At 37.4% G+C, this 26,734-nt stretch overlaps 2 protein-coding genes across 7 annotated transcripts in view; one reads left to right on the top strand and one right to left on the bottom strand.

Annotated features, from left to right (window-relative positions):
* The window catches only part of GNB4 (G protein subunit beta 4), a 55,774-nt gene extending 54,291 nt beyond the window's left edge, over nucleotides 1-1,483 (top strand). For 2 of the 3 annotated variants that reach the window (XM_017506303.2, XM_017506305.2), the window contains one exon: nucleotides 319-580. In XM_017506303.2, coding sequence (XP_017361792.1) covers nucleotides 319-425 — 107 coding nt within the window. In that variant the 3' untranslated portion in view covers nucleotides 426-580. Of the gene's footprint in view, nucleotides 1-318 lie in introns of all 3 variants that reach the window. The other variant, XM_017506304.2, reaches the window with a different exon arrangement.
* An 8,362-nt stretch (nucleotides 1,484-9,845) lies between these two features.
* The window catches only part of MFN1 (mitofusin 1), a 43,815-nt gene continuing 26,926 nt past the window's right edge, over nucleotides 9,846-26,734 (bottom strand). For all 4 annotated transcript variants that reach the window (XM_017506300.2, XM_017506299.2, XM_017506298.2 and 1 more), the window contains 9 exons: nucleotides 25,501-25,622; nucleotides 23,656-23,782; nucleotides 23,392-23,496; nucleotides 22,691-22,793; nucleotides 22,314-22,543; nucleotides 17,244-17,396; nucleotides 16,341-16,537; nucleotides 12,838-12,972; nucleotides 9,846-10,809 (listed from right to left, as the gene is read on the bottom strand). In XM_017506300.2, the coding sequence (XP_017361789.1) occupies nucleotides 10,731-10,809; nucleotides 12,838-12,972; nucleotides 16,341-16,537; nucleotides 17,244-17,396; nucleotides 22,314-22,543; nucleotides 22,691-22,793; nucleotides 23,392-23,496; nucleotides 23,656-23,782; nucleotides 25,501-25,622 (1,251 nt within the window). In that variant the 3' untranslated portion in view covers nucleotides 9,846-10,730. The remainder of the gene's footprint in view (nucleotides 10,810-12,837; nucleotides 12,973-16,340; nucleotides 16,538-17,243; nucleotides 17,397-22,313; nucleotides 22,544-22,690; nucleotides 22,794-23,391; nucleotides 23,497-23,655; nucleotides 23,783-25,500; nucleotides 25,623-26,734) is intronic.

Raw genomic sequence — 26,734 nt, 5'->3', positions numbered from 1 at the left:
GTGATCCACCCGCCTCGGCCTCCCAAAGTGCTGGGATTACAGGCTTGAGCCACCGCGCCCGGCCTAAAATGATTTTTCAAAAATTAAAACCACAAATCGACGCACATGTCAAAATCCAAATAATACAATTTATAAATATGTCCAGGTTCTTCCTAACCTGTCTTCTTACTCAGAGAAATTTGTTGTTTTCTGTTTTTAACTGATGAGCTTTCAAACTGGACTGGTAGTTTTTAAGTACCCTTTTAAATCTCTATGAATATAGTTACTGAATTCTAAAACTCTGCAATTGCTAACTTTTTACTGAATTGTTTTTTTCAGGTGTCCTTGCTGGTCATGACAACCGTGTGAGCTGCTTAGGTGTAACTGATGATGGCATGGCTGTGGCAACAGGCTCCTGGGACAGTTTTCTTAGAATCTGGAATTAAGTGTCATACATATTTTTTGTTCTCCACTGATACATCTGGAGAAATCAGTGCTACAGCCTATAGCTGTGAAAAAATTCTACCTTGTATTTGCAGGTGAAGATTTTTCTATTAGATTATATACAAAAACAAGCTTTCAGTAAACTACCAAAAAAAAATGTGGGGGAGGGGGGGAGGCAAAGGTGCCTTCTGAGATCAAAAGGACCAGTGTATTAATTTGAGGAGTTAATTTAACCTTGAATTGTTGTGTGTACTCAGTCTGTTTTCTTTGTGTAGAACACAATGTATACATTGTAGCAGCTCACCATTATGTTTGCATTTTTTAAGAAGTACATTTTTAACTTTGTAGACACCAGAAGTGTCACATTATTGAGCTTTATAATAGAAGAACCAGGCACAGAAATAGAAATGCCACTGTATGTGTATTTATGCCTGAATAAAGTCCCCTTGAATTCAGATCTCTTTCTGAATCTAAGAGGTCCTGATGGCTTCATGTTTAAGAGCACTGATGGGTGGGGCACCTCTGAGGGGGTCTTTCATTTCTCATGCATCTTCTGTCATACTGTTCATCTAAGGAGCTCGCGTTTCTCATGCATCCTCTGCCATACTGTTCATCTAGGGAGGAGCTCCTTTTCAATCCTCTGAGGGGACAGATAATCTGAAGATTTCACTGATATTTTAGACATAGCTAAGAAACTTCATTAGCATTTATTAACAAAAAATAATAGTATATAAATGGTTCTTGACATTGTAAATGCCTGATTATGATCAGTTGACACTTTGAGTAACCCTCTTCTAAACAGCTCGACTTTCCTATTCATTTTATATTCCGGAGCTACGTTTGTAGTGTCTGCCCATCTTTCAGGAGTTAAACATTGGGATTGTCCTTGCATCTGAACATCCTTCCCAGTGCTAGCTATATATGTCTAGATAAGAAATGCAATGTGAGTGTTACATTTGGAGAGAAGTGTAAAAAATCTAACCAATTGCTAGCACATATTTGTTGTAACATGGTGGTTTATTTCATGTTTGCATAATATAAAATCTGAATTGACGTGAAATCTGTGCCTTTAAATTTCTTAAAATGAAACCTTTAAGCTTTTTGTTCTATTTCGTAGTATTTCTTCCCTTCCTTAGCACAAAATACTGGTTTCTAAGTGGTTTTGCTTCAAAAGATGTCTAGATCTAAGTGATTTCACTTAAAGCCTTCCTAAAGCAGTTCTTAAAGGAGTTAGGGAAATATATTAATTCTTCTGTGGTATAATAATGTGTCTATTACTAGAATGTCTGCTACCACCAAGTTAAATATACTTTTCCTCTTTTTACAAATAAAGCAAATTGATAATAGAAGATTGTTAGTCTTGCTTGAGGGTAAAGTCTTGGATTATTCTGATATAGAAGTGCATTGTTTTGTAACTTAGTTACTTTTCAGATAGATCTTTGTTAGCTTTTGAACATATGAAACCTTAACCTAAATACTCCCAAATTTTACCTGTAATTTCTTTTTATATTGTGAATGTACTAATATATGCATCAACTGTAAAGACATCAGTATCAGTTTTGTTTGTTAAAATCAGCTGACAGGAGAATAAAAAAAATGGATACAGGCAAACTAAGATATAGGACCAAAACAATATTATAGATGGCAGTTATGAATGTATATTTATATTTTGGTTAAGATTTTTATTAACTTTTTGGGTGGGTGCAGTGGCTCACACCTGTAATCCGAGCACTTTGGGAAGCTGAGGTAGGTGGATCACCTGAGGTCAGGAGTTCGAGACCAACCTGGGCAACAGAGTGAGACTCTGTCTCCAGAAGTTTAANAAAAAAAAAAAAAAAAAAAAGTTTATGAAGAGTTTAAAGCAATTCCCATAATTATTCACTCAGCAACTAAAAACTACTACTTGAACACTTGTGGCTAATTATACACAGTAACAAATGGTGACAAAGTAGCCTCACTACCACAGTTACCTTCCTGGTTATACTTTTGCTTTTAATAAGAGGGGCTCCACTTGCTAAATATATTTGTTTACTTGCAGTTTAAGTTGTATTGATTACTTAATTCTGTTATTGTTCCTGAATTCAATGAGTATATAATTTGCAGAGACGTCTAATAGTTTGGATCTTAGTTTTTCAAGGCTGAAAAATTCAGCTGGATTTAGTTTTTAAAATTTTGCATCATCAAGAACATTGCAGGCCAGGAGCAGTGGCTCACGCCTGTAATTAATTTTAGCACTCTGGGAGGCCGACACGGGTGGATCACCTGAGGTCAGGAGTTCAAGACCAGCCTGGCCAACATGGCAAAACCCCGTGTCTACTTAAAAATACAAAAATTGGCTGGGTGTGGTGGCGCATGCCTGTCATCCCAGCTGCTTGGGAGGCTGAGGAAGGTGAATCTTGCTTCAGCCTGGGAGGTGGAGGTTGTAGTGAGTCAAGTTCGTGCCACTGCACTCCAGCCTGTGCGACAGGAATGAGACTCCATCTCAAAAAAAGAATACTGCAGCTAATGTTTCTTTTTCTTCCTTTTTTTTTTTAAGAGTCTCGCTCTGCCCAGGCTGGAGTACAGCGGTGCCATCTTGTCCACTGCAACCTCTGCCTCCTGGGTTCAAGGGATTCTTGTGCCTCAGCCTCCCAAGTAGCTGGGACTATAGGCATGTGCCACCATGCCTGGCAAATTTTTGTATTTTTAGTAGAGACAGGATTTTGCCATCTTGGCCAGGCTGATCTTGTACTCCTGGCCTCAAGTGGTCCACAAGCCTCAGCCTCCCCAGTGCTAACATTTAAACATCATGTGCCTCAGAAGGTTAATTTGTTGACTCTGTAGCATGTCAAGAAGAGTAGTTTTTTGAGATCTGGCAAGAATATTTTAGAGGTACATATTCTTTTTTAAATATGTCATCACCCTCTGGTGTTTAGCATATTGTCCCCAAAACCTGCTTAAGAAAGCAGTTCTTGCCATCAGCAAGGATGTCTCCTCCACTTTAATGGACAGCCTCATTTTTGACAGCTATGCTGTTTGAGATTTAGACTGAATATCCAAGGTCCTTCCCTAGCTCAAATGTGTACTTGTGATTACACATACCACATTGAATTCCATCTTCAGAGGCAAAGATTTGGGCTTCATATCTCAACAGCAAATGGGCCTGTTCAGCAATTCCCTGCATTTTAGACTGAGATGACCTCAGAAATTGCACGATGATACTAGTGTCCTGGAAATAATGGAGGTAGGTGCTTCTAGAATATGTTACAGAATCTCAAGCTTAACCTATTAATAGATAAATGGATCTTGACTTAAGGGGACAAAATGAAACTTTTATTATTGCTTAAAAATGCTGTGCCAATATTGTGTAACTGAGCTCCTCCAATGTTTGATATTTTAGATTTTACAATAAGATCTTAAGCATTTTAAATGTGAACATGTTCAGGGAAATATGCTTTGATATAAATGTCTCAGATCTAAATTGTAACACAACTGAATATTTGTGGCTTATTCTTGGTTTAACTTAGGAAAACTGGTTCAACAATCCCCCATTTGGGCTTGCCATCATTTCAATAGTGAAGATGTTCTTTCTAGAATCTTTGGAGTCTGAGTCAGGCTTAATTTTTTTTTAATTAAATATGTTCAAATTCTTTTTTGCCATTGTGAAAAAGCAAAATTTTAAATGATTTCTCCTGTTAGAATTTAAAAAAATACCTACAGGTTAGACCATCTTTCTTATGGGTTGCACAATGAATTTATATTTTAAATTAGACTAAGTAGAATGTGAACGTGAAGTACATTTCACATTTACTTTTCTTTCCACTGTTTATTTTGGGTTGCCTCAGATTCAGTGTATATTTTAAAATATTGGTTACATAATAGGTACTCAATAAAATGGTTTATAGTAGAATAAGCTAGCACTTTAAAAAGTAACTTATTAATCACACATTGGTGGTACACCTTGTATTTAGCAAATATTTGCATGTTGATAAAATCTCATGTCTTTTTTCCTAAATCCAGTTACTGATTTCGTAAAATACAGTTATGATAAAGCAGCATTATGGGGGGAAAAATGCTATGCTCCAACTGGTGTTAAATGTATTCAACAAAATCTTGTTTCTTAATTAATAGAACTTCAGTGATACACTTAGTAGATATCTCAAGCCTTTTGTCTTTGACACAATGGTGCTCTATCCTATTGTTTTCTTTTCAAAGAAGCATCTGAACACTTGCTTTTCTATTTTCCTATCCAAAGGCATCCACATCTAAGTGTGTTTTTAAAGCTGATTAAAATTATTTTCCTGTTAAAGCATTATGAAATGTTTTTCTTTACCTAGAATGATTTGTACACACTTGTGGTCAATTGAACATGAATGTCAGTAGTAGTCTAATTATGTGAAGGGTAAACATGTTAGATTACTATGGACTTGTATCATGACTTAACTGTTCTTGGCTCTTTCTTACACAGTGATTCATTCCTCTATTTGTACAGTAGCTTTATAAAATATTGTGAATTCATGTTGTAATCAATAAAGTGCTTTTAACCAGATTTCACTGTATCATTTTTTTATGCCCCACCACCCTTTTTTGTTTGTTTTGTTTTTGGAGAGTATTAGTTGCCCAGGGTGGAGTGCAGCGGTGGTATCATGGTTTCCTGCAACCTCTGCGTCCCCAGCTCAAGTGTTCATCGCACCTCAGCCTCCGGAGTAGATGGGACTATGGGCGCATACCAATACGCCCAGTTGATTTTTATGGAGACGGTGTATGTTACCCAGGTTGGTCTTGAATTCCTGGGCTCGCTCAGGAGATCTGCCTGCCTCAGCCTCCTAAAGTGCTGGGATTGATTACAGGCATGAACTACCATGCCCAGCCAATTTTTTATAAAGTTTTTTATGGAGATGAGTCTTGCTTTGTTGCCCAGGCATGTCTCGAACTCCTGGCTTCAAGGGACCATCAGTGCTGGGATTGCAGGCGTGAGCCAACAAGCCTGGCCTGTGTAATTTTTAAATAAGCAATTCTGCTTATGGTGTTGATAAATTATCATTACTACTATTTTTCACCACCATACCCTTAGGAGAGGATGAATGAGGAAATAAAACAGCTTTGGCAGTGAGCTGGTAATTCTTGAAGCTGGGCAATGGGGTGATGAAGGTTTATTATGCTTTCCTGGTTATTTCTGTCCTTGTTTGTTTTTAATATTATTCTATAATAAAATGTTTCTTTCTCTTAGACTTAAAAGTCCATGCAGGGTTACACAGCACTACAGGTTGAAGCAGAGGGCAAGAATAAACTCCCCTTGGACACTTTGAATATTAGTTCTGTTGTCCAGTGAAGAGTACTAATTACCTGTAAATTGTTATGTCTAAAGCAGAAAACTTCTTGACTGCTCCTCTGATAGTGCTATATGACATCTTATACTAATGATGAGTGTATGTAAATTTTACTTACCCTTTTACTACTTGGCCAGAAGAATTCAACAGTAATGCAGTCAAAAGAGGTCTACTCAAGATAACCTACGTATGTAAAAGTGATTAAGAATGAAAGATTAAAACTCACTGCATACTAGTATAAATGCTACATTTGTCAACTATCAGGCAAACAGGTTTTATTTTCACCTTGCAAGCTTGTATACTGAAAAAACGTTAATGTAAAAAGATTATACAGAGTTTAAATAATCCTGCAAACATACAAAGTAAACAAGCATATACACTAACAGAACCAAGGACAAAAACCACGACTATCTCAATAGATGCAGAGAAGGCCTTCAACAAAATTCAATGGCCCTTTATGCTAGAAACTCTCAATAAACTAGTTATCAATGGAACGTATCTCAAAATAAAGAGCTATTTATGACAAACCCACAGCCAATATCATACTGAATGGACAAAAACTGGCGGCATTCCTTTGAAAACCAGCATAAGACAAGGATGCCCTCTCACCACTCCTATTCAACATAGTATTGAAAGTTCTGGCCAGGACAATCAGGCAAGAAAAAGAAATAAAAGGTATTCAGTTAGGAAGACAGGAAGTCAAATTGTCTCTATTTGCAGATGACATGATTGTATATTTAAAAGACCCCATCGTCTCAGCCCAAACTTTCCTTAAGCTGATAAGCAACTTCAGCAGAGTCTCAGGATACAAAATCAATGTGCAAAAATCACAAGCATTCCTATACACCAGTAATAGACAAACAGCCAAATCGTGAGTGAACTCCCATTCACAACTGCTACAAAGAGAATAAAATACCTAGGAATGCAACTAACAAGGGATGTAAAGGCCCTCTTCAAGGAGAACTACAAGCCACTGCTCAAGGAAATGAGAGAGGACACAAACAGATGGAGAAACATTCCATACTCATGGTTAGGAAAAATCAGTATCATGAAAATGGCCATACTGCTCAAAGGAATTTATAGATTCAATGCTATTCCCATCAAGCTACCAATGATTTTCTTCCCAGAATTGGAAAAAACCACCTTAAACTTCATATGGAACCAAAAAGCCCAAATAGCCAACACAATCCTAAGCAAAAAAATTAAAAAAGCTGGAGACATCACACTACCTGACTTCAAACTATACTACAAAGCTACAGTAATCAAAACACCATGGTACTGGTACCAAAACAGAGATATAGACCAATGGAATAGAACAGAGGCCTCAGAAATAACGCCACACATCTACAACTGATCGCTGGCAAACCTGACAAAAACAAGCAATGGGGAAATAATTCTCTATTCAATAAATTCAATAAATGTTGGGAAAACTGGCTAGCCATATGCAGAAACTGGATCCCTTCCTTACACCTTATACAAAAATTAACTCCAGATAGGTTGAAGATTTAAACATAAGACTTAATGCCATAAAAACCCTAGAAGAAAACCTAGGCAATATCATTCAGGACATAGGCATGGGCAAGGACTTCAGGTCTAAAACACCAAAATCAATGGCAACAAAAGCCAAAATTGACAAATGGTATAATTAAACTAAAGAGCTTCTGCACAGCAAAAGAAACCATCATCAGAGTGAACAAGCAACTTAAAGAATGGGAAAAAATTTTGCAATCTACCCATCTGACAAAGGGCTAATATCCAGAAACTACAGGGAACTTAAATTCACAAGGAAAAAACAACTCCATCAAAAAGTAGGTAAAGGATATGAACAGACAATTCTCAAGAGAAGACATTTATGCAGCCAACAAACATATGAGAAAAATCTTATCATCACTAGTCATTAGAGAAATGCAAATCAAAACCACACGGAGATACCATCTCACACCAGTTAGACTGGCAATCATTAAAAAAATCAGACACTGGAGAGGATGTGGAGAAATGGAACACTTTTACACTACTGGTAGGAGTGTTAATTAGTTCAACCATTGTGGAAGACAGTGTGGCAATTCCTCAAGGATCTACAACTAGAAATACCATTTGACCCAGCAAACCCATTACTGGGTATATACCCAAAGGGTTATAAATCGTTCTATTATAAAGACATATGCACAGGTATGTTTACTGTGGCACTGCTCACAATAGCAAAGACTTGGAATCAACCCAAATGCCCACCAATGATGGACTGGATAAAGCAATGTGGCACATATATACCATGGAATACTATGCAGCCATAAAAAAGGATGAGTTCATGTTCTTTGCAAGGACATGGATAAAACTATAAACCATCATTCTCAGCAAACTGACACAAGAATAGAAAACCAAACACTGCATGTTCTCACTCCTAACTGGGTGCTGAACAATGAGAACACATGGACACAGAATGGGAACATCACACAGCGGGACCTGTAGGGGGCGGGGAGGTAGGGAAAGGATAGCATTAGGAAAAATATCTAATGTAGATGACAGAGTGATGGATGCAACAAACCACCATGGCATGTGTATATCTATGTAACAAACCTGCACGTTCTGCACATGCACCCCAGAACTTAAAGTATAATTTAAAAAAAGAAAAATAAAATACCAAGATTTTTAAAACTTTAAAAAAAAAACAGGCATATGTGCAATAACTTTGAAATATATCATTTATAGTTACTTAATTTCTGTATAATTTTGCTTAGTACAGGTGCACAGACTTCCAGGCCTAAGAGTTTCCAACATTCATTATGTTTTCACAATTGATCAGGTAGAACTACATAAAACAAGTGATGGAGAAGATGTCATACCAAACCTGCCACACCAGTGGCACCCCAACTTTACTGCATATCAGAAACACTCGGCTGGCTTGTTCAACCATAGATTGCTGGGCCCAAACCTATTGCCTGACTCCATATGCTGAGTTCAGACCCAAGAATCCACACTTCTTGTAAGTTTGAAGCTGATTATGGCTATGTGTGGTGGCTCATGCCTGTAATTCCAGCACTTTGGTAGGCTAAGGTAAAAGGATCACTGGAGCCTGTGAGTTCAAGACCAGTCTGCACAAAATGGGGAAACCACATCTCTACAAAAAACTAGCCAGGCGTGGTGGCATGTACCTGCAGACCCAGCTACCCAGGAGGCTGAAGTGGGAGGATCACCTGAACCTAAGAGGTCAAGGCTGCAGCAAGCCATGATCACGCCACTGCATTCCATCCTGGGTGACAGACAGAGAACCTGTCTCAAAAAGAAAAAGAAGTAATGTTGATGACCCAGGACCAAGCTTTGAGAACCACTGAACTATACTAATGAGGTGATACCAAACCATTAGGAACTTTCAAGTTTAAGTACTTTCGCATAAAGGTTACGCGGCCTTGAGCTCTGTAACCTCAATTAGCAGTACGAGATTTCAGAGGCTGTTTTTCCACGTTGTATCTGTTACCTAATCCCACATTTTGTGGCTTGTGCCATTTCTTGGGTTATAAAACAGTAATAAAAGCTAAAAACCCAAATTAATTTCCATTAGTATACTGCATTCTAGTATCAGTTTGCATTAAAATATATTTTTGAAAGGCTTCAGTGGCCTAGTGTTATCTTCTCTTGAAGACATCTTGAAAAAGAGTTACACCTGCTGTAAAACAGCTGAATAGAACCTAGGAAAGGAAGCATAAGCTACACGTGGCCAAATGTACAGTGTTCCCCGGGACTGTGTATTTCTAACCAGCGTCCAGGTGATACTTATCTGGTAGTCCTGTATTTTGCCTAGCAAATTCCTAGAATGGTGTCATTTTAGTACATTTCCATTCCATCTGTCAACCAATTTTTTTTTAACACCAGTTAAAGACTGTATTTGATTCATTAAAGAGGAAACTGATGAAGCATTTTTACAGCTCAAGGCAGAATTTTGTAAATTTTACATTTATGGATCAGAAATACTGAAATAAATATGCAAATGGTGGCAAAATTGGCCTCTCTTCCACATTGGGGAAGGAAGTCAACAGAACCTCTACTAGGCGTAATTTACATGTGTACAGACTCAATCACTTTTTAATATAGAAAGATAATTGACCCCATAACCTTGTATTAAGGTAAAAAATACACTAATAATTTTTAATGAACCCTGAAAATTTCATACAAATAAAAAGTAAACGCCTCCAATGGGGCATAATCCAGCAATATCCTAGGCAAATACCTCCTAAAGAACAGCTTTTTAAAACATCACTGTTATCATTCAAAATTCAGACCTATCTTTGGGTATTTTTCTCTCTTCAAACTTTATTCCTAAAATTGAGCTAGGAAAGCTTTTCTTACAGGAATCGTAGTTGGAGCAAAACTGAAAATGTTTCTTTAGAAACAACTAAGGAAATTATTTAGACCCAGATACTTATAAGCGACTACAACAAGCCTTTATTCTGTTTTACATCAGTTTTAACGGGAAGACAGCATATTTACTAGTGGTTCACATACCTGCCATGACAGCAAAGTGACTGTAACTTGCAGAAATAATACACTCAAGAACATTCCACGCTCCTTGGTGATTCCGGCAATGCAGTTTATTAAATAAAATTAAAAAGTGACTATTCCCATGAAAGACAGCATCAAAAACTAGTTTTGAGAAAGAAGATGAGAGGCTCAATCTCTAACTCCTGGATGCCAGGAAGCAGAGTTTTTCAGAATCAAAAACAAATTAAGAGCTCATAGCCCCACCCCTCAGGGGTCACATAAGTTGGTATTGTTGCTTGTAACTAATTCATGATTTAAGCCTTTTCTTTACCCAAAATTAAAACTAAGGACATAACACTCTCCAAAACACAAATACCCTGAGATAGACCATTATCAGAATCTACACAGGGCTTTGCTATTTAGGTACAGTTAGTATCATTCATACTTAAAGTCATTTCATAAAAATAACCGTCCCAATCTTACAAGTTTTGTTTCCTCCTATCATGGTCACCAAAGCAATCTCTGTTAGGATTCTTCATTGCTTGAAGGGAGAAACTGCTTAGTAAAATTCTCCAGCTCATTTTCAAGTTGAACAGCTTTATTTCTAATTTAAAAAAAAAAGAAACACCAATCTAATTACCACAAAGGTCAAGGAAAAAGATGCATTCCATCCATTGTGAAAAGACAAAAACTTTAATAATAAACAACGAAGAGCATACTAGACAGTGGAATAGTATCACCCTGTACGGGAGTTACATCCTGTTACGTACAGTCATGATTGTGTTTGCACATTCCCTTTACATAATGCATAAAGTACAGAGTGTTTCTCATGGACATACAAGGAAACTAGCAGATGTTACAGTGGCAATGGCATACCAAAAAGATTTCCTTTAAACACTAGATTTATCTTTGATGCAGCCAAATGCCCACAAGACAGGAAAATTGAAACTAAAACTGACAGAGAAACAGACTTGTTTCCCATTCTCATACGATGCCAGGCACACACTCACTGAGTGGGCTCTCTCCATCATGGAGATGGGGAAGGGGTCTTGTTTTACTTTGTTCATGTGTGCATATGCTTCAGGTCATACAAGTGAAGAGTACATAAGCTCTGAACTCTATTGTATATATTTCTTGAGGTAGCTCTCCTGCAGTGTTAGCAAGTTAAACTCTACCCAGGGCCGGGCGCGGTGGCTCACGCCTGTAATCCCAGCACTTTGGGAGGCCGAGGCGGGTGGATCACGAGGTCAAGAGATCGAGACCATCCTGGTCAAAATGGTGAAACCCCGTCTCTACTAAAAATACAAAACATTAGCTGGGCATGGTGGCGTGTGCCTGTAATCCCAGCTACTCAGGAGGCTGAGGCAGGAGAATTGCCTGAACCCAGGAGGCAGAGGTTGCGGTGAGCCGAGATTGCGCCATTGCACTCCAGCCTGGGTAACAAGAGCGAAACTCCGTCTCAAAAAAAAATAAATAAATAAATAAATAAACTCTACCCAAATGGCTGGTCCTAATCTAGTAGAAAATGGAGATTCCAAATACTATGGTAATTTTTTTAAACTTTTTCCTTTAAGAAAAATGATTAATTAGCAGGCCAAAAAATGAAATACTACTTAAAAACTTACCTAGATCTTTCAAAAGCTGAATAAATCAAAACCAAAAAAATCACAAAAACTTACCTAGGTAAAGACAAAAAACCAATTTCTACTGCACAGTTTCACCAAATTTGAGAGATATATTTGGGATGGTCTAACTTAAAACAGGAGCAACTAAATACATAAAATTCACATGGGTGGGTGAGGTTGGACAATCTAAGTGATAGGTAGTCATCTTTTCCAGAGATTTTGAAACTAAAGTGCAATGAACATGTGTCTGATGAAGACACTACAGTTAATCACTACTATGGGTGCTTTAAATACATGTCCCCAAATCCACGTCACAAAGACAGTTCCTTCAATTTGTAAACACTGACTACTAAGCTGTTCTTACACCGGCAATTTTGTGTAATACGTGTCCTGGAAGTAACAGCAGAGACTAAATGAGGTTTCACGGTTCTTCAAAGACATTCTGACAAGCCAGCTCATGGATGAGAAGTCAAAGTAAGAAAGCTCAAAGTAAGTTATCCAGCACTGAGTGAGAATTCCCAACTATAGACCTAATTGGTGACACTTTCAGTCTTGTCCCAAAAGCAAATTTAATTAGACCCCAAATATTCCATAATGAATCACATCAAACCAGAAATCCACATTTTATCAGGAAATCCGACTTCTGTTTTATGATTTAAGTATACCCAATCAACAGTCCCCCATGAAAACAAAAGTTATGGGTCTTGGACATACACAACTAAAATCTCACTTCTAATTGTACACTTCTGTTCTATAATTAAAGGGACTAATATATAATATAGCCTAATGAAGAGTAAGTTTGGATCTATAAAGTTCCTTTAGACTCAGATTTGTTTTCTTGTTGAAACTAGTCTTCGTCGAAACTGCAAAACGTGGAATTAAATATGGACAATTTTCATTTAAACCAACACAAAAAAAGGTATGAATACAAATTCATTAGTAATTTTACATATTTTGGTAATGAGACCAGCAAATGTTCAAATTATTGAGAAAAAACGTTTAAATACCTTAAGAGCTTTGAATTGTTTTGTATTTTCTCCAACTGATCTATTTCTTTGGGTAATCTAGCAATTTCTTCTTCCAGTTGTCTTTGAGTAATATCAACTTGTTGGCACAGGCGAGCAAAAGTGGTAGCCATTTGTCTTAAAATAAAAATTCAGAAGCAGTCATAAATGTCTTCAAAAATGACTAAGCTTTAATTGAAAGCTCACATAAAAAAGGAGAACACAAGTTTTTTAAAAATTCTAAATTACAGGGAATCAGGACACTAAGAACGCTAAGAGGGAAGGTATAGCTCTAGTGGACAGAATTTTATCCTGGCTCAAGAGACGATACTACCTCTGCTATATGGCTGAGAACATGAATAAGCCACATAAAGACAAAAGACAGGTGCATTTCTTCAGAAGTACCATACATCTTACTCATGCCTGGTCCCCTGCCCAATGAAAGTAAGACATTATCAAAAACAGGAACAACTCCATGAACTTTTGTGACACAGGCAAAAACATTTTATATTATAGCAAAATGTAACCACATACCTAGCATCAAAGGGTTCTATTTAATTTGAGAGCTAATTAATACACTAACTTTGACAAACATTGCATTTATATTTTTTAAATGGGAGCATGCCTCTTCCCGTTCCACCAAATCCCATTCCACCACTATTAGACAGATGAAGCGTGTGCTTCATTCTTTTGATATTTTCTTAAATATTAAATATTTACTTAGTATATTTTGACTGAGAAATTATTTGAAGTTGCCTCCACTAAAGTGCAAAGTCTTCTAAGAAAGAGGATCAAGTCAAGATTTTAATTCCCATAGCCCCTAGTGTGAACTGCTGCATGGGAGGCAATTAAATGTTTGATAATCAGTGCATGGAAACTACATTAACTTTGTTCTTATTTACATGAATTTCAGTTGATTTCTTCAGAAGTCAAAGTATCTTAATTAAAAATTCATCCTTAATATAATTTAAAATTAAAACTACCATATAAAATAGAGGCTCAAAAAATGTGGTCAATGAATGAATTAATAAATGAACAAACTCCTCAAATCTGTGGTCTGCTGGTATTCACTCTCTACAATTATTAACTGTCAGCTCAGACTTTGATTTTGTATCAGAAGCAGTTTACTGTCCCAGAAATTCCTGTCTCCCGAGTCTAAACAATTTCATATGCTGCTCCTAAGTTATTTGTTCTATAGCTAAGTGTTGATGACATCTCTCTCAGAATTCCTAATTATCCAAAACCCAATCTACACACATAGACAAGGCCACATCCTGCTGTGAAGTATATGTGGAAGTATGTACACAGCTTATATACACATCTCCCACACTGAAATTCTTCTCTTCATGTCCGTGAATACATTCCTCTCCTCTGACCTTCTTGCTTTGCATCTGGGCTGTTGTCTCCACCTGCATGCTGAATGTTCAAATCTCATATGCTACATATCTTCTCTAGGAAACCTTTACTGATCTACTATCCTTCAAGATTTAAGCAACCTGTAAAGCCTTGCCTTATGATAAAAGTTTCTTTTCTTATATTTCTTATGACTGTCACTTTGTATTATAATTATATAAATGTTACTTTCATTAAACTGAAGTTATTTGAACTCAAAGAATTTTTAAATTCTGCTCTCAGAGGCATCTAAATACAGAACAATGTACTTTGACTTAACTGGAGTTCTATGTATTTTTACCACATGAATGAAACAAATATTTAAGTTTCATAAAAGCAGAAACCAGGTGGACTTAGGTATATGTTATAATAAAATTCTTCTGAGATCTAAAATTAAAATAGCATTTAACTTATAAATTGGAACTGCCAGAGCAAAACTATATTCACCAAAAAATAAGGAGTCTGCCTACCATAAAGTGCTTTTGTTAAATGCTAAGAATTCATTCAGTTTTCTGAGACGGCTCGGCCATCTACCTTTCTATTCATTCAGTTTTCTTTTTTTATTTTTGTTTTTTTTAAAGATGGGGTTTCACCATGACGGCCAGGCTGGTCTCGAACTCCTGACCTCAGGTGATCCACCCACCTCGGCCTCCCAAAGTGCTAGGATTACAGGCGTGAGCCACCTTGCATAGCTTCATTCAGTTTTCTTTATTAAGAAACCACAAGGATCTGGCCGGGCACAGTGGCCCATGCCTGTAATCCCAACACTGTGGGATGCCAAGGTGAATGGATCACTTGAGGTCAGGAGTTCGAGATCAGCCTGGCCAACATGGTGAAAACCTGGTTCTACTAAAAAAAAAAAATACAAAAAAAATGAGCTGGGTGTGGGGCCAGGCGTGGTAGCTCACACCTGCAATCCCAGCACTCTGGGAGGCCAAGGCGGGTGGACAACGAGGTCAGGAGATCAAGACCATCCTGGCCAACATGGTAAAACCCCATCTCTTAAAAAAAAAAAAAAAAAAAAAAAAAAATTAGCTGGGCATGGTGGTGGATGCCTGTAGTCCCAGCTACCCAGGAGGCTGAGGCAGGAGAACTGCTTGAACTTGGGGGGCGGAGGTTGCAGTGAGCCAAGATCACACCACTGCACTCCAGCCTGGGTGACAGAGCAAGACTCCTTCTCAAAACAAACAAACAAATATCACAAGTATCTTAAGGGCAATTATTTATTTTTGGGACATAGTCTCATTCTGCCACCCAGGCTGGAGTGCAGTGGTGCAATCTTGGATCACTGCAACCTCTGCCTCCCAGGGTGAAGCGATTCTTATCCCTCAGCCTCCCAACTAGCTGGGATTACAGGCAGGCGCTACCCCACCCGGCTAATTTCTATATTTTTTGTAGAGATGAGGTTTCACCACATTAGCCAGGCTGTTCTTGAATTCCCAACCTCAAGTGATCCACCTGCCTCGGCCTGCTAATGTGCTAGGAGTATAGGTGTGAGCCACCTTGTCTGGCCAGGTACATAAATTTAGAATACATCTGCTGAAGAACGATCTTTTGAGTTGGGCATGGTGGCTCATGCCTATAATCCCAGCTCCTCAGGAGGCTTTAGGAGGGGGGAATCACTTGAGAACAGGAGGTCGAGACCAACCTGGGTAACACAGTAAAATTTTTTAATTAGCCAGGTGTAGTGGTGCACACCTGTGGTCCCAGATACATGGGAGGGTGAAGCAGTAAGATTACTCAAGCTCAAGATTTGAGGCTGCACTGAGCCATGATTACGCCACTGCCCTCCAGCCTGGGTGACAGAGACTCTCTCTCTGAAAAAAAACAAAAACAAAATTAACAACTATCTTTTTAAACCCCTCCAGAGTTCTTGAAAGTTCCTATCTACTTAAACCTAATTTATCAGGAGAATGGCAAGAAAAACAGTGATTAGGAGAGAGAGGGGGCAGCAGTGAGGTTTAGTATTGTTCTATTTTCTCATTGGTGAAGATCACGAAACATGTTCATTTTGTGATAATTCTTTGAGCAATACACTTATTCTTTGCGTTTTCTGTATGTATGTCATATGTCAGTAAGTTTTTTTTATAACAAAGATACACCTTTCAACTTACTGTTTTACTTGGTGGCTGCAGTTTGCACTAGTGGAGCTAACAATCATCTTCAGTTTTTCAGTTGCATAGTTTATAAATTGCTGTTTAAAGGCTCTCTCCTTGGCATGGGTGGTCCAGGACAGCCTTTCATAAAGATACAAAGCTCCATACATAGTTAATGAAACAGATATGAGTTTCCAGCCTATAGTTTTCCAAATCTGTAAGATAAAGTAACAGCTTAGTCTGAGAAGGAAAAACACCACTTGGGAGAGAATATTTAAAAGCATTTTAGTTCCCTATAGATCTTTGAGTTAGAGGCATTTTCTAAAAATGTATATTCCTTCTATGAGAAAATGTGAAGTTACCAGAAATCAATCAGGCTTAAAAGGGATCAGCACACAAATAAGCAAGAGCTTTGTAAGCTGCCAGATCTGACAAACTGATTCAATTATATCTCAAAAATAAAACAATGTTAAATATTTTAGGTCAGACCTTTCAAAAACCAAAACAAGTATATCTATGCCGTTAATGACATAAATATTTTTTAAAAACAAGTAAGAACTACTACTAGAAACAATAATTAATACTTAAGACAGATCCCCTTGATATTCAGAGAAGGCTAGATAAGGCACCTTGGGTTTTCTTATTACCCAATGCACAAACGTTTCTTTGTGTGCCATGATTCGAAAATGCTTAGGAAGTATTAAAGACCAGCTAGTTGGTGATGGTTCATTCCTAAAGATGTAAGATGTATTTTAAAAAATTTAAGATAAGACTTGTGATAATTCACTACTTTTAACCTGCAAATTTTCCTATTATTTACAGATCCTACAAACAGAACATCACGTATCTTTTCTTTTGTGATCTAATAGGCAGCCTTGCAAATGTTTCCATTTTAATTATACTAAAAGAAATGTTTCTTACCACTCCTCCAACAATAATGATGCCCATAGAAGTTCTAGATGTAAGAGAAGCCAATGCTGTGACTAACGTAATCATGAGTTCCTCCTGTGATGCATTATCTGGCACTGCTGGACTGGGAGGAGCAGTGGGAGTAGAAGCTAAAGATCTAGGGAGCTGCCAAAAACAAAAAGGTTATTACACTTAAACAACTACAAATTAAAGTTACCTTATAAAACTCTTTACAAGTACGGTAGCAAATCTATGGGAGAAAAAAAATTACCCTAAATGAAGAGGATATCACACGTATATGTAGAAAATAAAATAATTTGAAAATTTTTGTCTATAATATGGACCAGTGATATGAACAATAATGAATTTTCATAACAAACAATGGGGTCTAAATCTAACAGAAGGCCCTCAACTCTCAAGAGGAACAAACTAAGTTTTAAAAAAACTAACAACAAAAGCACAATCCTTGAAGCAACAAAAGATAAACTAAAAAAAAAAAAGGACTTCAAAATAAAAACCTACTAAACTTCAAAATGCACAGCCACAGACAGAGAAATATTTGGGGCTGGGCACGGTGACTTATGCCTGTAGTCCCAGCACTTTCAGAGGCCACGGCAGGAGGATAGCTTGGGACCAGGAGTTTGAAACCAGCCTGCGCAGCACAGTGAGACCCTGTGTCTACACAACTTTTTTTCAAGTTAGCTAGGTGTGGTGGCAAACGCCTGTGGTCCCAGCTCCTCGGAAACAGAGGCTGCAGTGAACTGTGATCACGCCACTACACTCCAGCCTGGGCAGAGCAAGTCCCTGTCTCAAAAAATAAAACAACAAATAAAAAACATTCGGAAATCATATATGTGAGAAAGAACTTGATCCAGAATATGCAAAGAAATTCTGCAACCCTATAGGACCCAAATAATTTAAAAATAGGTAAAAGATTTGACTAGACATTTCACAAAAGAAAATACACAAATGGCTAGTTAGCACACAAAAAGATGTTTAAAATCATCGGTCATTAGGGAAATGCAAATCAAACCTACAAAGAAATACTACTCTATACCCACTAGAACCTAAGTAGATACTCAAGAGAAATGAAAACACGTGTCCACGTAAAAAACATGTAGATGAATCTTTAAAGCAGCATTATTCATAAGAGCCAAAAAGTCCAAACTACCCTAATGTCCACCAACTAATGAATGGGCAGTGTTGCATCTATGATGGAATATTCCTCAGCCGAAACAAGAAATGAGGTACTGATGCCTCTTACAACACTGATGCCATGATGATTAAACCTTACCTTGAAAACATTATACTAAGTGAAAGAAATCAGTCACATAAGGCCACGTTTTACACGAGTGCATTTATAGGAAATGTCCAGAAAGGACAAATCCATAAACAGGAGACAGATTAGTGGTGGGCTGGCAGTGGAAATCATGACTGACTACAAATGAGGAAAAAGGCTTTGGGGTGATAAACATGTTCTAAAACTGAACTGTGGTGATGGTTTTACAATTTCACAAATTTTCTAAAAAATTACTGAATTGATAAATTTTCAAAGGTTTTTCTTTTAAAATGCTTCTATTTATTCTAATCTATTTGAAATGTGAAAACCAAATCTTTTAAGAAAATAGAAAATTTTCAAAACTGAATGCAGCACCACAACAACAGTCCTGGATGGAAGCTCGAGGGCTGGCTCTCCCTCACGCATCCCATGGGCCGAGTGCCCCTCATCCGGAATGCTTGGGACCAGACGTCTTTCAGATTTCAGATTTTTTAGGATTTTTGAGTATTTTCATAGATATATCAAGCTATCTTGAGGATGGCACCCAAATCTAAACATAAAATTCACTTGTTTCATATACCTTATCTGCATAGCCTGAGGTAATTTTATCCAACGTTCGAATAATTTTGTGCATGAAACAAAGGTTGTATACACTGACTCCTTAGAAAACACGGTGTTGCTACATCAGCCACCCATGTGAACACTGTGGCTATTTGGCATCACTATCATTCTTGATGAAATTTATATGCTACTGACAAGCAATCATTTTCTTACACCTATTCACACAGAGGAACTTAACAATAAAAATATAAGACACACCGTTATTAATAGTGAAAAAATAACATTCAAACTAAGCACAGTTGCACCACCAGAACACCGGTATCAGCTGTTAAACAGCAACAATGGCAGGCCTTCATGTCTGCTGCATTAGGACTTACAATGCTGTTTTGATTAAAAAGTTATTGTACACTGTACTTTGTTAGGTGAGAAGAAACATCAGAAGCAGCTGAGGGACTAAGAAGTGGGTTCTGTAGGCAGAAGACATTCTGCTGGGGCCTTTGAAAATGTTTCCTGTAGTACCACCTACTTGCCTCATTAACACTGGTTTTCAAGAAAGTCTCTCCTTGATTTTATAAACCTATTTCTTGTTCTGTTATGAATGCACGCTGCTCTAGTGCTTCAGTCAGCCCATCACCATGCTGCCTATAGGTGCAGAGTTAATGACATTATCTTCATTATCGCCATCATCATAATCACCTTGCTTCAGAAGCAATTTAGCTCTTTTGCCATCAGTTAAAATCAGTTAATGAATGAGCAACTTGAAGCCTCATTATCAATGTTAAACACTTCTTTCATATAGTCTTCTTCCAGTTTACAGCTGGACTCTGAAGATATCATTTTTTGCATAAGTAAGGAGGTCAGACATCATTTTTTTCTCACTTGACATACTTCAAAGTCACATATTTGCTCCTCATCATCACTAAATGTAGTCGAAGGCAGAGGCTACAGGCATACACAACTGAGTCACTGTGTTTCAAGTGCTGGCATATACAGCATCCTTCATCCTAAACTCCTTCTGAAAACCTTCCACACCCATGCCTCAGTTTACTGCTGCTAGCATGCTGCCCAAGATGTTTTTACAGTTACTTCTCACTCATCTTAGAACACCCTGGTCATGAGCTTGACATAATGAAACATTATTTTTGAAATGAGAATTTCAGCCAGAGGATAAGCAGAACAGTTGTCAAGGAATCACAAAATCTTGTAGTCATCACCTGGCCTAGCCTCCCATTAAGTACATAAGAGCTGCTGGTATAAAATGTTTGTGAAACCAATCAGAAAGATGTCCCCCAGAGATCCATGCCTTTTTTTTTTTTAGTACAATGACTAGTAAGAAATTCATTCCCAGGCCAGACGCTGTGGCTCACCCCTGTAATCCCAGCACTTTGGGAGGCCGAGGCAGGCAGATCATGAGGTCAGGGGATCAAGACCATCCTGGCCAACACGGTGAAACCCCATCTCTACTGAAAACTACAAAAATTAGCTGGGCATGGTGGCGTGCGCCAGTAGCCCCAGCTACTTGGGAGGCTGAAGCAGAATTGCTTGAACCTGTAAGGCGGAGGCTGCAGTGAGCCGAGATCGCGCCATTGCACTCCAGCCTGGCGCCTGGCAACAGAGCGAGACTCTGTCTCCAACAAAAAAAAAAAAAAAAAAGAAATTCATTCCTTTAAAATAGTGAGGACGAAAGCTTTTCCCTACCATAGCAAGTTCACATTTATGCCTGCTGCATTAGCACATTCCAGCACACCTATTCTTTTCCTTGCATCCTCAATTCCTGTAGGAGCTGCCCCCTCAGCTCTACGTAGTCAGTGTCTTTCTGGGTCAATAATGGCAAAACAGTGATGTTTCATCAGCATTACAGACTGGTTCTGGAGTCAGATTTTCACATCAGAGACAATCTTGGCAAATTCATCAATGAATTTCTCTGCTGCTTTGTGATCAAGATGCTTTACCACCACATACCTTTAAAAAAGTTAATGCTATCTTATCTTAAATATCTCTAAGCAGCCTACTGAATATTCACAGTTCCCTCTGATTTTCAGTTCATTTTCATAGATCTTTGCTTTTTTACTGATCAGCATGGCATTAAGTGGCACATGTTCACTGCAATGCTGATGGATGGATCCACCCTTTCAATACACGATCAAGATCTTTGCTTTTAACTTTTTTTTTTTTTTTACATTAACTTCTGTTCATCACTTTCAGTATGGAACGTCAACAGTTTAGGAAAGCTGTTCTTTTAGGTCATATATAGTGCTCGTTCCAACATCATCATTCTGTAAGAAGTTTCTCACTTATACTGTTGTCCAGTTTTTCCAACAACTTAAATTTTTGTGCTATAAATAAAAATAAATGCCTCTTCTTTTTCTTATCAATGTTACCCACAAGGGTATCTGCAGGCCTTTTAAACATGTTAAACAGGCTAGGTGGGGTGGCTCATGCCTGTAATACCAGCACTTTGGGAGGCTGAGGCAGGAGGATCACTTGAGGCCAGGAGTTTGAGACCAGTCCAGCCAACATGGTGAAAACCCCATCTCTACTAAAAATACAAAAATTAGCTGGGCATGGTGGTGGGCACCGGTAATCCCAGCTTCTCAGGAGGCTGAGGCAGAATTGCTTGAACCTGGGACGCGGGGGTTGCAGTGAGTCAAGATCGCACCACTGTACTCCAGCCTGAGCCACAGAGGGAGACTGTCTCCACCCACCCACCCAAAAAAAAAAAAAAAAAATCATTGTAAACAGTATCTTTAATGAGAGAAAAGAGAGTAAAAAGCCCATAGTGAGTGATGCACACAGGTCTTGGCCCCATGTGGGGCACCACGAGGAGCCTGCTGTTGGCACACTGGGCCTGCACACGTACCATTTTAGTACCCTTCGGAGGTGTGCTTGTGTGGGGGAATTCGGGCATGTGTGGAAAAGATATACAGCAGCTTGGGTCTTTTTTCCCTTGAGGACACTGAATAAACTGTGTGTTGTGTGCCTGCGTTTTTACTATGACCTCTCATGAAGTCCTTTGTGGAATTTTCCATCTGTGGTGTCATCATACTCAAAAGTTTTTGATTTTGGAACTTTAAGGAGTTTCAGATTAGAGATGCTCAAACTAAGTATCTACCTCAGAAAAGGCTCTAAGAGACTACTAGCTTTTAAATGTGCAGATTTTGTAAAGCTAGTTTTATTATAGAAAAATCACATAAACAAAATAATAAAGGAGAGTCTTAACTGGTAGATTCAAAGATACATACCTGAAAGATAGGCTCTGATAATCCTAGAAGCACCCTCTGAGCATTTCTAGGGCCCAAAAACCGATGTACAAGGGAAGACCAGCCCAGGGAAAAATGAAATACGATATCCTCTTGAAAATCTGAACATAACTTGTGGTAATTTAGATTATAACTGAGATCAAATTTCTTGCAAGAGATCAGTGTATGTAGTTTATCCTGTATACCAGCTGGAAGTAACGGCTTCAGATTTTCTAGAAAGAACAAAATTACAACACTTATTTTAAGAAAGAATAGTAAATGTTTTACCTTCCATGGAATGCCTAAAGGAAAATACGCTCTTGACCAGAGTTATGAATGAAAAAAGAAACCAGACACCACCTTGTAGCCATAAATATTACCAATAATTTCCTCCTGGGACTGAAGCACTAAGGCGTTTACTTCATCGGTGCATCGATCAGCCAACTTTCTTCCCATCCTGTCCTCTATGTGCTTATTTAAATCCTATTAACAATGGTAAATATCCATATTATTTTTGTCCAGAAAGCATGCAGTTTTTATAAAGACGTAAAAAATGCAATAAATGCTAAAATGGTCTTTTTGATTTTTTTTTTTTTTTGAGACAGCGTCTTGCTTTGTTGCCTAGGCTGGAGACCTTTCATCTTGATTCACTGTAGCCTCAACCTCCTGGGCTCAAGTGATCCTCCTGCCTCAGACTCCTCAGTAACTGGGACTATAGAATGTGCCACCACGCTCAGTTAACTTCATTTTTTGTAGATTAGAGGGTTTACTATGTTGCTCAGACTGGTCTCAAACTCCTGGGCCCAAGTGATCCTCCCACCTCCGCCTCCCAAAGTGTTGAGATTACAGGCATGAGCCACTGTGTCTGGTCCTAAAATGATCTTAATCTCATTCTAAGTATAAATTTTCTATGTACTTTTTATACAAGATACATTTATTACAAGAGGGCACAAGAGATATAACAGTGTCATTTTGTACTGATTGCCATGAAGACACTAAAATGCCAAACCATTAAATAAAATAATTGAGGGTATAGAAGAAGAAACTGTCTCTGAACAATTTTAACTGTATTTTAACTTACACTTTTATATATTTTTAGTACATCTGGAGTAGGATGAAACTCTGAACAAAATTCATCAACCAAAACGGACAGTCGACAAATTTCATCTGTCATTGCACATGAAACCTGAAAATATGAAGTCAGAGTTAAACAAGATTATTAATTACTCAAAAAAATTAAATTGAAAATCCTAAAACATTCTTTTAAAGGAACAATAACATTTTTAGCATTATCAAAAATAATTTCCACCCAAATAATTTTCATCATGAAGCTGCTGTTACCCACTTTGTCTGCCACCTCCTCAGTAACCTCCTTGATTTTTCTCTTAACATCCAGTGTTAAAAGGTTCATCTGGTTTCGGATAAAGTCCAGTCTATCAATCTGGTCTTCCCTCTCTTCCACGGAATAAGCCCTATTACAGTACAAAGAGTAATCAAAATTCAGGGTATACTGAAATCCTAAAGCATTTCAGCATGGGACTAATTCATGTATTGAACCATCTATTAGCATGACTCACGAAAAAAAAAACATGTAACATCTGAAAGGATTCAAGTAATATTTCACTTATAAAATACTTTATATAGATGGTTTGATATAAGCTAAGTTTCTCTGCCCATGTGGCACATGAATCCCAGAAAGGATTAATAAGAATTCTAAGTCTTCAAACACTATTTCATAGATCTGAACAGGCAAAACAGAATGTAATACTGACTTTAGTTAATAAGCAGGGGTCAGCAAATGGCACCTTACAACCCAAATCCAGGCAGCTGCCAGCTTTTGTTAAAGTTTTCTTGAAACACAGCCACGCCCATTCATTTACCTATTTTCTATCTATGGCTGCTTCTGCTCTAAAACTGTTAACAATGAGTAGCTCCAAGAGACTTTATGGCCTATAAAACCTAGAATATTTATTGTCTGGCTCTTTTTTAAAAAAAGTTTGTTCACCTCCAGCTGATATAGGAAAAAGAAGAGCTGAGATCCATTTAAGATCTTTTATTTAAGTGTTCCCAGGACTTTATGATTATACAATCCTCAAATCACATCTTCTCTGTGTGCCATACTTTGTTCAATGTCCTATGCCTTTAAAAATTATTACTAATTAAGTCAATCTTACAGACCAAAATTTGAGCACTACATCAAAGCAACTGAGCTAGAAGGAACTTCTATAACAGAGCACAATCTCATTAAACAGAGGTGATATCGGAGGTTCTACAGAGGGGCTGAGCTCAGACTCGGGGTTCTGATCCTTGCTTTTCATATGCTGGCAGTTCTCTTCATTTGAACATAATTCATTCCTAAGAAAGTACCATTATCAAGCAACAGACTTAGATGGGATATGAGGGGGTTTTTGTTCCCAGCAACAGCAAATACATTTAATATTCCAATGTTATGTCATCGTGGACTTAAAGTTGGATGCTTTTATGTTTCTTTCAACTGGCTTAAGTCCACTCAAGGTCCTATTGAGGCTTAATATCATTACTTTTGTCACATCTAATAACATCACAATCTTTGTTTCAAGCATACCAAGTTTGTGAGAATTATACTTTGTATCGATAATGTTGGTATTTTCATATATTCATTGCCACCTTTACACGGTAACAAATAGTATAAAATAATGCAGTACAGTGTATCATGAAGGGTACTGCTTACCAAATCAACTTTCTGGTTGGCAGGTAGCATCACCTTGTTTTTTCATCAGGCAATAAACAAATAAACAAAAATAGTATAAAATAGTGATTTCAAAATACCAATGTATGACTATATCAAAAAATGGGCTGTGGGTTGAACACAAAGAGGATCACCTGTTTTGGACTTCTTCATAAAAATCTGCTTGAAGAAATGCTTCTTCCACTGCTTTAAAGATATTTTAAAGCCACAAAACATTTTAAAAATCACAATTCATACACGGGAATAGTGAGGTCCAGGGAATATAAATGATGTATGCAAGGTTGCAGAATAAGTATCAACACTTTCAAATATTCACTTAAAAATACAAAAGTAGGCATGAGTGAAACACACAAGGTTGATTTCAGTGTAAAAAGTATTTATAGTACAATTTAAAACCTCAGTCTTAACAAAAGTCTGACAAAAATACTAACACTTTTATGTTGCAATAAAATGAACTCGTACCTTTTCTCTTCAGCTGCCACGTTTATTGAATCCATTATGTTTTTCACAGTAGCTAGTATCTGTTTAGCTCTGATAGTGTGCTGTTCAAACTTTGTTTTCACTGCTGATTGCGAGATACACTCCTGCGAGGGGCCCAAGCCATAACACATTACTGTAATTCCATCCCAACATTTTCAGGAATTCAAACACAAAAACTTGCTGTTTGTAACTTTAACCCAAACAGGAACAGAAAATAAATAAGTGATAAAAGCACAACTTAAAATTACAAAGGTGAAAGAAATACAAAGATTCAAAAGTAAAAAGGGCTTTAGCAGCAAGTTAACATCTTTGTGTATTTTTACACAGTAATGTGCAATGGTTTGACTCTAACACAAAAAAAAAATAAACAGGGTACTATTTTCAACGTTAAAAGATTTCCTCATTAGAATTACTAATTTTATCTAATTAGTAATTTTATCTAATTAGAATTACTAAGTTTATCTAGATCATCTTTAATCCAATTCTAGTCCATCTATCTAGATTCTTCTCATACTTGCAACAGATATAACCTAGTAAAGTTCTTAAGATGTGAATTAGAACAATTCCTTATTTTAAAAAATAGCTGAATGATACAATGATTCCTGTAAGTTTGCTAAAAAGGACTTCATTGGGTTAAAATGTGAAGAATTTGAAAGCTAACATTTAACAACAATGTAACATCTTCCATTGTTTATAGAAAAATATTTGCAGTTATTTAGAAGATAATTGTAATTACTTTCATTACAATATAGTGTATACACAAAGGCCTGGATCATGCCCTATCTCATCTGTTTCACCTTCAAGCTAACTCCAGCTCACAACTCATTAATAGTTGTTATAAATCAGTGTTTTATGCCAGTTGTCTATTTAAATAAAAAAAAAAAAATCATAATGCATCACATATATTAATGGATACATTTGTAACATTTTTGTTTCAATTTTCAATACATAAAATACTTGTTATCTAATATATATAATATATATATATATATATTTTTTTTTTTTTCTTTTTTGAGACAGTCTCACACTGTCACCCAAGCTAGAGAGCAATGGCATGATCTCAGCTCACTGCAACCTCCATGGCCCCAGGTTCAGGCGATTCTCTTGCTTCAGCCTCCCAAGTAGCTGGAATTACAGGTGTGCACCATCATGCCTGGCTAATTTTTGCATTTTTAGTAGAGACGAGGTTTTGTAATGTTGGCCAGGCTGGTCTCCA

This window comes from Cebus imitator, unplaced genomic scaffold, assembly GCF_001604975.1.
Source record: "Cebus imitator isolate Cc_AM_T3 unplaced genomic scaffold, Cebus_imitator-1.0 Scaffold353, whole genome shotgun sequence".
Lineage (NCBI taxonomy): Eukaryota > Metazoa > Chordata > Mammalia > Primates > Cebidae > Cebus > Cebus imitator.
The sequence above is the reverse complement of the archived record's forward strand: the minus strand, read 5'-3'. Positions and strand labels throughout refer to the sequence as shown.